The sequence below is a fragment of the Monodon monoceros genome, unplaced genomic scaffold (genome assembly GCF_005190385.1).
Source record: "Monodon monoceros isolate NGI ecotype Baffin Bay Population unplaced genomic scaffold, NGI_Narwhal_1 Super_Scaffold_15, whole genome shotgun sequence".
NCBI classification, from domain to species: domain Eukaryota; kingdom Metazoa; phylum Chordata; class Mammalia; order Artiodactyla; family Monodontidae; genus Monodon; species Monodon monoceros.
In genome coordinates, this window is record NW_021703771.1 from 46,273,894 (window position 1) to 46,285,525 (window position 11,632).

Genomic DNA, 11,632 nt, shown 5'->3' on the forward strand with positions numbered 1-11,632 from the left:
CAAGGAAGGTGGACGACAGGATCCCGGGAGACCCACACGTCAGTCCACACACCTTTTTCTGCTCTAACCTCACCTCACTCCTTTCCTGCGCGCGCGCGCGCACTCCCCCGTCACGTAGGAAGCCCAGGTGCCCCGGCTGGCAGTTTTCTAGGGTCGTTTCACGGGTGCGTTAAATGAGGTCTGATGACTGGAGTTGAATGCCACCCCCTCCAGCGCCCACAGCTCACCTCTAGCTTGTGGTTGATTTGGGACACAGTCTGGGCTTTGTGGCAAAGCTGCGCAAAGCAGGAGCTCAGGCTGGTCATCTTCTGTCTCCCCTCATAAGTGATGTCCGCCTGGTCCGGATCGATCTCGCCCAGGAGCAGATCCACATCCACGAAGGCCTTGTCGAACTCCTTCTCCAGCACCTCCAGCCACCGGAACATGGATACCCCGCCGGGGGAGACCCCCACGGCGCATGAGGCTCCTCCTGGGCCCCCGCCGGCTCCTGCCGGGCATGGGCCGCCCGCCGACATGGCGCCGTCTATGGCCTCCCCCGACTGCTGCTGACCTCGCAGTCCACCCGCGAGAGGAACTGATGGGACTGCGGGAACCCCCGCGTACGCACGCTCCGTCGGTCCCCTCTCTTAACCCTCGCGCGGGTAACGCCGGCTATGCAGCCCCGGAGGGGCAGGAGCGGCGAAGCTCAGGCAGCAGCGGTGGCGGCGGCACACGGAAGACGCGGGCCGTCCCACCTCTCGGCCCGCCCTCGCCGCGCATGCGTATCGAAGGCCTCGGCGGACGCAGCGAGGAGGGATGAAATGGGCGGGGCTGGGGTGCGACCTTGGCCTATGAAAAGCCTCTGCTTGGGACCGCCTGTCAGCGGCCATATTGACATCTGGCAAACTCCTGCTTGAATCCCCGAGAAACCGAGGCGCGTGGTGTTGGCTTCCAAGTTGGAAAGGCCCGAGGAAGAGAAGGTTGTCCACGTCGCAGAGAGGAACAGCTTCCACCCGTTTGACTTCAGAGTGGGCGGGAGCCGTTTTAGAGTCGTCCGGGAAAGTTTCCGCGGTGACGTCCCGGAGCAGGGAAGGAAGAGTGAGGAAGGGACGTTTGAGCCTGCGCAGTGGCCACGTTTTACTTTTTCCAGTCCAGTTCGTTTAGGGTGAGGTGCGTGGGGTGTGTGGACACACTCGTTCTTCTTGGTAAACCAGGCCTTAAATTCCGGGTGGAATCTGTCTAGAACTGCAAGTTGAAGGGCAGCGGCTCACCAGGTTTTGCTGAATTAATACGAGGCCTTTACTCTTGTGATTAAAAGTCAGGCAGCCTTGGGTTCAAGTTTTAAACTCTGTCACCTATTAGCTGTGCCATCTTAGTTGTATTCTTTAATGTCGAAGCCTCAGTTTCCAAAATTTACTTCACTCAGTAGTAAGGTAAAATGCTTAGCTCCAGTGCTTGGCACTTGGTATGCCTTATTATTCACACCACAGGTCATACATTTCCAAAGCAACTACCTAAAAAGGTGTACTTATTTTAAAAACTGGCGTAGTGTTCCTACACGTGACAATTAGGTTAAAAAAATTATGAGGATTCATATATTCATAATTATATTGAATGCAGAACCCTGTTGAGGCATCGGGGGGCACAAAAATGAATGAGGCATGACCCTCACGTTAGCAGAACTCATAGGCTACTGAGTCTAACCCTTATAGCTGCAACTTTAATTTGAATACTCACTCTCAACCCCCTTCCACTTCAAGAGTAGCCCAGTCTTGAAAACAGAAGGAGAAACCAGTCTGATAGAGTAGAAACTTGCCCCTCCTAGGAGACTTGCCTAAGGGAATAGCTTACTGGCAGAAGACAGGCTCTTCCAGTTAATCTCCACCAAAGCCTGCACTGTGGGCCCCTCACTAATGCTATGCCAATGAGGAATAAGAAATCATAGCTTTAGTTTGCTCTCTGAGTCAGGGCAGACTGTTTAGCATAAAGTCCTTTGGCTTCAACAAACTTAGCTAAGCAAAACTACTCAGAGGTCCTTGCCTTGAGCTTAAGTAGGCACATTCACACAGGTTTTACCCAGAAATAATATAAAACTAAGATTTGCATCTTGCCCCTGCTCCCTTCCAAATTAACTTTTTTTTTATCCGCCGTATTTGCAAGAACATCATTACTACAGCTACCAAGTTCCCACCACTTTCTCTATTCATAATATAGTTAGCAATCCCATTTTCAGGAATTTAAAGTCCGAAAATAATTTAAAGTTGGGGTTGAGGGGCCCACGTACACATGGAATCACAATAATAGCTTTCAGTTATTGAATACATACTATGTGCTAAACATTGTGCTATCTGCTTTACTTCTTTGACTCTCACAAAATCCTGTCAGTTAGCTGTGGTCAGTTTTTTATAGATGAGTCACAGAGAATTTAAGTATCTTGATAAGCTTGGTATACAGCTAAAGATGCACTGAGGTAAGATTTCAATCTGGGTGTCTTTTTCTCCCAAGTCTTAGCTGTTAATCACTGGGAATAGAAGGATGAGGAAATCCATTTCTTCATGTTTAAGTTACCAGTGTAATAAATTGGCAAATCAGTCTAAAAGTTTTTTTCAAAAAAATAATTTTTCCCAGTTATAAGCCATATACAAATCTATTAATATTTAAGAACTATTATCCAAAAAATTAACTGTAATACTCATTTTCTATTACTTAGCACTTTCTTTTGTTTATATGAACTACATTTGAAAACAAATTTCATTTCTTTAAAAAAATGTATCATTCAACTTCCTACTATATTGTGTGGGTACAACTGAAATGCATTTTAAGTGTTTATATGTATCCAGTGCTCTGATCCTTGGTGAATACCCCCATTTTTGGGATTGAAGAGCCTGACTCCACTTCTGTGTACAATTTTTACAACTCCCAAGTCACACCCTCTATCTCAGAACACTTTCATCTCATATTGTCCCTTCTCATTACCATGCGATGTAACAACTTCTGCATCCCTGTGTGCTTGCTGCTTGGTGCTATGTGACTATTTCAAATGCTCATGAGGAACCCTCTAGGTACACATTATCTTTTGCCCACCTTGACTGGGGTTCTGCATTTTTGTAAGTCACAGCCTAACATTGAAGTGAAAGGCAGGGTTTGATGTTCTAGTGCTGCCATCTGTTGTCAGTGTGCTTTATCTACACTTGTTGCCTTGTTTTGGTCTACTTTGGAATTTGGAATAGTATGTAATCTCAATACTTGTGGGACTTATTTTCCTAGGGATAATAAAATCTTGATACTTCTGTTTGCAATTGCACTGGCAGAAACCTCCAAAAACTGTTTCATGAATCATGTTTGTGTGATTAAAAATTTCTTGTATAACTTAAATGTGACAGTCTTGTTTTAAGAATTTAAGAGTTTTATCATAAGGTATTACTAAGAATACAGTGGGGGACTGAAGAAACTGGGAAAAAAAGGAAGATGCTAAAGATTTCTTTGGTGGGTAGTGGTAATTAGCCGTGAGGTTAGTGTAGAGTTCAAACATTTATTAGCACATCGTTAATTGCAAAGGCACTGTAGTGAATGGGCATAGAAGTCTCCCTCTCCTTGGACTGGAGAGGGAGATTATCACTTATTGAATGCTACTGTGTGCCAGGCCCTGCACTAAGCTTCACATGTTTCATTTACTCTCCGGTAATCCTACAAGGAAAAGGAAAAGATATTAATAAGTATTATACCGTTGGTCGCTAGAAACAATTGTATAATGAATAAAGAGGGCCAGAGAAAACCTGCTACCATTTTATTTGAGCAATGTGGGGAAAGTCTTGGAATATCAGTCATATGTATTATTTATATTTATTCATATTTGCTAACAATCTGAAATTCTGTGATACATATGCTGAAGAAGTTTGGGCATTCCAAGGTGATTTATTAGCTTAATTCTCCTGATTATTTCTCTTGCATACACATATGGAACAACTGTTTGCCCTCTTGTTCTTAAAACTTGAGAATTTTGGTGCAGTGATATAGGATTAGCTAAGAAACCTCTTCCAAGAGGCCTTCCTTTATTCTCATTTGGAAATATGGACTCCATCCCTGTTCAGTTTCCTGCAAATACCTGCTATAGTATTTATCATACATTTTTTGGAGCCCCTTGGACTGTGAGCTCCTTGGCAATAATAATGGTATCTTGCTTATCTTTGAATCCCAGGTCCTAACACAAGATCTTGAATATAGTAGGAATGCTGAAAATATTTGTGTGGTCAGTTAAAAAATTAAGACATTACAACAGTCTACCTAGGAAATTCTAAAGAATTAGAATTTGCTGCTAGAGAGCATAGCTAAACATATTTTTTTATATTGGCTCAAGAGTTAGGAATATCTATAAAATATATGTTAAATATCTATAAAATACATATTCCTTTAAAATCCAAGGAATATTTTTCCCAACCTAAAGAGAAAGGTTCATTTAACAGTGATGGTTGATTTGACTAATAAATCCAGTATAATTTAGGCATCAGAAATTATTTTACCTATTCCATAGTTAAAATTTATAAGATACTACATTTGGTATGGTGTACCCAAACGTAAAAACAAAACACAGCAAAAAACAATTTGAAAAAGTCCTATTACTTATTGTTAAAATTGTCATACTACCCAAAGCAATCTACAGATTTAACGCAATCCCTATCAAATTTCCCACGACATTTTTCACAGAACTAGAATAAATAATCCTAAAATTTATATGGAACCATAAAAGACCCAGAATTGCCAAAGCAATCTTGAGGAAAAAGAACACAGCAGGAGGCATAACCCTCCCAGACTTCAGATAATACTATGAAACTACAATAATCAAAACAGCATGGTATTGGCACAAAAACAGACATATGATCAATGGAATAGAAGAAAGAGCCCAGAAATAAACCCACATGTCTATGGTCAATTAATTTTCAACAAAGGAGGCAAGAATATACAATGTGGAAAAGACAATCTCTTCAGCAAGTGGTGTTGGGAAGTTGGACAGCTGCATGTAAATCAATGAAGTTAGAACACACCCTCACACCATACACAAAAATAAACTCAAAATGGCTTAAAGACTTAAATATAAGACATGACCCCATAAAACTCCTGGAAGAGAACATAGGCAAAACATTCTCTGAAATAAATTTTGGCAATGTTTTCTTAGGTCAGTCTCCAAAGGCAATAGAAATAAAAGCAAAAGTAAACAAATGGAATCAAATCAAACTTACAAGCTTTTGCACAGCAAAGGAAATCATAAATAAAATGAAAAGACAACCTACAGACTAGGAGAAAATATCTGCAAATGATGTGACTGACAACAGATTAATCTCCAAAATATACAAACAGCTCATACAATTCAATAACAAAAAAACAACCCAATCGAAAAATGGGCAGAAGATCCACATGAAAAGATGCTCATCATCGCTAATTATTAGAGAAATGCAAATCAAAACTACAATGAGGTACCACCTCACACCACAGGATGGCCATCATTAAGAAGTCTACAAATAATAAATGATGGAGAGGGTGTGGAGAAAATGGAACCCTCTCACACTGTTGGTGGGAATGTAAATTGGTGCAGTCACTATGGAAAACAGTATGGACAGTATGGATGTTCCTCAAAAAACTAAAAATAGAGTTGCCATATGATCCAGCAGTCCCATTCCTGGGCATATATCCAGACAAAACTATAATTTGAAAAGATACTTGCAGCCCTATGTTCATAGCAGCACTATTTACAATAGCCAAGACACAGAAACAACCTAGATGTCCATCGACAGATAAATGGATAAAGATATGGTATATATATACAATGGAATACTACTTAGCCATAAAAAAGAATGAAATCATGCCATTTTACAGCAACATGGGTGGACCTAGAGATTATCATACTAAGTCAGACAGAGAAAGACAAATATCATATAATATCACTTATATGTGGAATCTAAAAGAAGTGATCCAAATGAACATATCTACGAAACAGAAACAGACTCACAGATATAGAGAACAGGCCTATGGTTGACAAGGGCGAAGGGGTGTGGGGGAGGGAAGAATTGGGAGTTTGGGATTAGCAGATGCAAACTATTATGTATAGGATGGATAAACAGCAAGGTCCTACTGTATAGCATAGGGAACTATATTCAATATCCTGTGATAAACCATAATGGAAAAGGATATGAAAAATAATATATATAGGTATAACTGAATCACTTTGTTGTACAGCAGAAATTAACACATTGTAAATAAACTATACTTAAATTAAAAATTTTTTTAATCCCTATTACTATATTTTTATTCCCTAACACTCTCAGACTGCCTATAACTGCTTTTCCACTGTTACCTGAGCTACATTCTTCATTTACCCTTTCCCACAGCTCCAGGTTTGGGTCAGCACTATCTAAAACCACCATTTATCAACCACGCTATCAGAGTTTACTGATCATTGATTCTTCCTCTTTCATCCACTGTCAAGTTACTCTTTACTTCTCAGATTATCAGACCTTACAGATCAAACAGACTTCCCCTCATCAGCCTCTGTCATTTATTATATTTCTTCCACATTAGTTCTAAAAGGGGCCCAAAACAATTGCATTCTGAACACCATTTAACATTATCTTTTCTTTGCATGTATATTTACAAGTATAAAAATATTTAAAATATTGCATTAGAATTTTTGTAGTCTTCTAAATGAACAAGTCAGAAAAGTATAGTGAAACAATTACACAAAAAGCCATGTCACAACCATTGTTAGAAATATAATTTGTTTGGTCCTTGGTTGCAACTCGCTCAAATCTCATTTGGCTTTTGTGGTCATGATGAGCAGGAGTGAGGGTGAAAAGATTTCTATAGTGGACATTTGTCACTACAAATAGGGGACTGTCCATATTTGAACCCCTTTCCTTTGTTTAGGGAATTCCCTGTCTTATGTGACTGGAATATCGGAAATAGTGTCCTCCTCCCATAATGAACTGAAAACATAAGACAATCACTTGCCCAGCTCTGTGACAGCTAGAGCACAGGTATATGACTTAGGTTCACCTGACCAAAATCATCCACCTAAAATTTTTAACGTGGAGATAGTGAGGCAGGGATTGAAAGAATTCTTGTTGGTAGGGAGTAGAGAGAGATGGGGTGGGGGTTAGCTGCATCCTTTTTCAGTAGCCAACAGTGCAGACAACGGTATCCAATTTCCAGTTCAATGGTGGAGGCCAGGGCATCCATGTTGTGCGGTGATACTCACTGAAGTGTGCAATTCTGGCTATACAGCCTTCCTTTATTCTGTCCATTTCCAAATCTGGTTCTCCAGGTTTTCCTACAATTCTGTGTGCTACCCAATTTTCTTTCAATAATTCCTTTTCTTCTTAAGCCGGCCAGAAATTTGTTTCCATTGCTTGCAACTAATAACCCAAACCCAAACTGATACAACCATCTTTTTTTTTTTTTTTTTTTTTTTTTTGCCACACCGTACCGCTTCCAGGATCTTAGTGCCCCAACCAGGGATGGAACCCGTGCTCCCTGCAGTGGAAGCACAGTCCTAACCACTGGACCACCAGGGAATTCCCACAACTATCATTTACTGAGACCCTATTTTTGCCTACGGACTTGACATGTCTCAGTACATTTCCTCTCTTTCTTCTGTAAAATTGAAATTATTTCCCCGATTTAATCTTCATTCTACAGAAGAAAACACTGAGGTGTAGAGAGGTTAAGTAGTAGAAAATTTTATTTTTTCTTTTATTTTAAACTTATGCTGTTTTTGCAAAGAAGAAGAAGCAAACAAGTTTAAAAATATCATATTCACCATTATTTTATTCTTTAAAATTTCTTTTGTCTCAGAAAGATTTTAATAAAGTCTTCCGTTTAGCTCTTAGTTGATCAGTTTTATAATAAGAATCACAAGCTAATCTAAAGTCAGGGAGAATTTGGGTTAGTCAGTTTCTTCTCTGGAATTCAGTTGCCCTTTGCTTTTTTTTTTTTTAAACATCTTTATTGGGGTATAATTGCTTTACAATGGTGTGTTAGTTTCTGCTTTATAACAAAGTGAATCAGTTATACATATACATATGTTCCCATATCTCTTCCCTCTTGCGTCTCCCTCCCTCCCACCCTCCCTATCCCACCCCTCCAGGCAGTCACAAAGCACCGAGCTGATATCCCTGTGCCATGCGGCTGCTTCCCACTAGCTATCTACCTTACGTTTAGTAGTGTATATATGTCCATGCCTCTCTCTCGCCCTGTCACAGCTCACCTTTACCCCTCCCCATATCCTCAAGTCTGTTGTCCAGTAGGTCTGTGTCTTTATTCCTGTCTTACCCCTAGGTTCTTCATGACATTTTTTTCCTTAAATTCCATATATATGTGTTAGCATACGGTATTTGTCTTTTTCTTTCTGACTTACTTCACTCTGTATGATAGACTCTAGGTCTATCCACCTCATTACAAATAGCTCAGTTTCGTTTCTCTTTATGGCTGAGTAATATTCCAATGTATATTCCATTGTATATGTATATGTATATATTCCATTGTATATATGTACCACATCTTCTTTATCCATTCATCCGATGATGGGCACTTAGGTTGTTTCCATCTCTGGGCTATTGTAAATAGAGCTGCAATGAATATTTTGGTACACGACTCTTTTTGAATTTTGGTTTTCTCAAGGTATATGCCCAGTAGTGGAATTGCTGGTTCATATGGTAGTTCTATTTGTAGTTTTTTAAGGAACCTCCATACTGTTCTCCATAGTGGCTGTACCAATTCACATTCCCACCAGCAGTGCAAGAGTGTTCCCTTTTCTCCACACCCTCTCCAGCATTTATTGTTTCTAGATTTTTTGATGATGGCCATTCTGACTGGTGTGAGATGATATCTCATTGTAGTTTTGATTTGCATTTCTCTAATGATTAATGATGTTGAGCATTCTTTCATGTGTTTGTTGGCAGTCTGTATATCTTCTTTGGGGAAATGTCTATTTAGGTCTTCCGCCCATTTTTGGATTGGGTTGTTTGTTTTTTTGTTATTGAGCTGCATGAGCTGCTTGTAAATTTTGGAGATTAATCCTTTGTCAGTTGCTTCATTAGCAAATATTTTCTCCCATTCTGAGGTTGTCTTTTGGTCTTGTTTATGGTTTCCTTTCCTGTGCAAAAACTTTGAAGTTTCATTAGGTTCCATTTGTTTATTTTTATTTCCATTTCTCTAAGAGGTGGGTCAGAAAGGATCTTGCTTTCTGATTTATGTCATAGAGTGTTCTGCCTATGTTTTCCTCTAAGATTTTGATAGTTTCTGGCCTTACATTTAGGTCTTTAATCCATTTTGAGCTTATTTTTGTGTATGGTGTTAGGGAGTGATCTAATCTCATACTTTTACATGTACCTGTCCAGTTTTCCCAGCACCACTTATTGAAGAGGCTGTCCTTTCTCCACTGTACATTCCTGCCTCCTTTATCAAAGATAAGGTGACCATATGTGCATTTGTTTATCTATGGGCTTTCTGTCCTGTTCCATTGATCTATATTTCTGTATTTGTGTCAGTACCATACTGTCTTGATTACTGTAGCTTTGTAGTATAGTCTGAAGTCAGGGAGCCTGATTCCTCCAGCTCCGTTTTTCGTTCTCCAGATTGCTTTGGCTATTCGGGGTCTTTTGTGTTTCCATACAAATTGAGAAATTTTTTGTTCTAGTTCTGTGAAAAATGCCAGTGGTAGTTTGATAGGGATTGCATTGAATCTATAGATTGCTTTGGGTAGTAGAGTCATTTTCACAATGTAGATTCTTCCAATCCAAGAACATGGTATATCTCTCCACCTATTTGTATCATCTTTAACTTCTTTCATCAGTGTCTTATAATTTTCTGCATACAGGTCTTTTGTCTCCTTAGGTAGGTTTATTCCTAGATATTTTATTCTTTTTGTTGCAATGGTAAATGGGAGTGTTTTCTTGATTTCATTTTCAGATTTTTCATCATTAGTGTATAGGAATGCCAGAGATTTCTGTGCATTAATTTTGTATCCTGCTACTTTACCAAATTCATTGATTAGCTCTAGTAGTTTTCTGGTAGCATCTTTAGGATTCTCTATGTATAGTATCATGTCATCTGCAAACAGTGACAGCTTTACTTCTTCTTTTCCAATTCGGATTCCTTTTATTTCCTTTTCTTCTCTGATTGCTATGGCTAAAACTTCCAAAACTATGTTGAATAAGAGTGGTGAGAGTGCAGTTGCCCTTTGCTTTTAATACACCAAAGAAGGCCAATATCTATTGCATAGAAGCACACATTTGTGTTTATTGCAGGGTTTCTTAACAATGACACTACTGACATTTTGGACTGCATGATTCTTTCTTGTGTGGGCCGTCCTGTGTGTTGTAGGGTGTTCAGTAGCATCCCGGCCATTAACCTTCTAGATGTCAGTAGCACTGCCTACCAACCCACCCCCATCCTTTTATTGTCATCAAAAATGTTTCCAGGGCTTCCCTGGTGGCACAGTGGTTGAGAGTCCGCCTGCCGATGCAGGGAACACGGGTTTGTGCCCTGGTCCGGGAACATCCCACATGCCGCGGAGTGGCTAGGCTCGTGAGCCATGGCCGCTGAGCCTGTGCGTCCGGAGCCTGTGCTCCGCAACAGGAGAGGCCACAACAGTGAGAGGCCCGCATACCGCAAAAAAAAAAAAAAAATGTTTCCAGACATTGCCAAATTGCCCCTGGTTAAGAACCCCTGGGTTATAGGAGGGCAGAAAGGACTATAACTACTGGGTTATAGGAGGGAAGAAACCTGACAAAACTATTCACATTGTAAAGGAGTAATATATTAGAGATAATGCCAGAATTGCAGGAAAGCTATAGAAATACCATGGAAAAGAAGAAAAATATATTATACAGTATAATTTCAAGGATTAATCAAAGACAAGAGAATCCCATGGCTACCTACAGAGGATAGAAAGTGAAATTCATCACTATGCTGTATAACAGAAAAATTAGCTGTCATTAATGGTAGATGAAAGGTTAGGATTTTATAGGCATTTCATTTCAAGTAACTAAATATGAACTTACCTTCTTAGCAACACAGAAAGTAAGTGTTCAATGAGTATTTCTCTTTGCCGTTTCAAAGCCTAGGCAGAGAAAAAAATTGTCTGATTTGGAGAAAAGGTTTGATTTGGAGACAGGACTGAAGTTTTTTTTTTCCCATCCTTGCTCCTTTTTCCAAATTTTCTTTTATTGAGCATTACTTTTCTATTTGAAAATTCTAAAAACTAAAAAATAATTCTATTAATGGACAAAAGAAATAAATAATAAAGCTTCTTGAAAATCAGAATATTGACAGAAAAGAAATCTCTTATCACTTCTTGTCTCTGATAGTAAAAGAAAACAAAAGGCAAACAATCAGAAAAGAGGAGTAGACAAGTCTTTTGGGAAAAGCACACAAAAATCCTTCCTCTGGAAATAGAATTAATTGATTATTAAAGTAAAGAAACTTTTGCCTTCAAAATGAAAATTGTAGCAAAGAGAGGTAAGGTTGAAGAGGAGATCTGAGAAGCTTTTCAATATTAGAAAGGGTTTCTTTAGAGCAATCAGCTGAGGCCAACCAGCATGGGGAAATTTAGGTCTTCCATTTGCGGGGAAAGAGCTTCTCTATATAATCTTTTGCTTAA

General features: G+C 39.6%; 1 protein-coding gene across 2 annotated transcripts in view; it reads right to left on the reverse strand.

Moving 5' to 3' along the window:
• Window positions 1–764, reverse strand: part of GOPC (golgi associated PDZ and coiled-coil motif containing) — a 39,576-nt gene extending 38,812 nt beyond the window's left edge. The window contains exon 1 of one of the 2 annotated variants that reach the window (XM_029223664.1): window positions 228–764. In XM_029223664.1, coding sequence (XP_029079497.1) covers window positions 228–515 — 288 coding nt within the window. In that variant the 5' untranslated portion in view covers window positions 516–764. The remainder of the gene's footprint in view (window positions 1–227) is intronic. The other variant, XM_029223665.1, reaches the window with a different exon arrangement.
• Window positions 765–11,632: the final 10,868 nt, after the last annotated feature.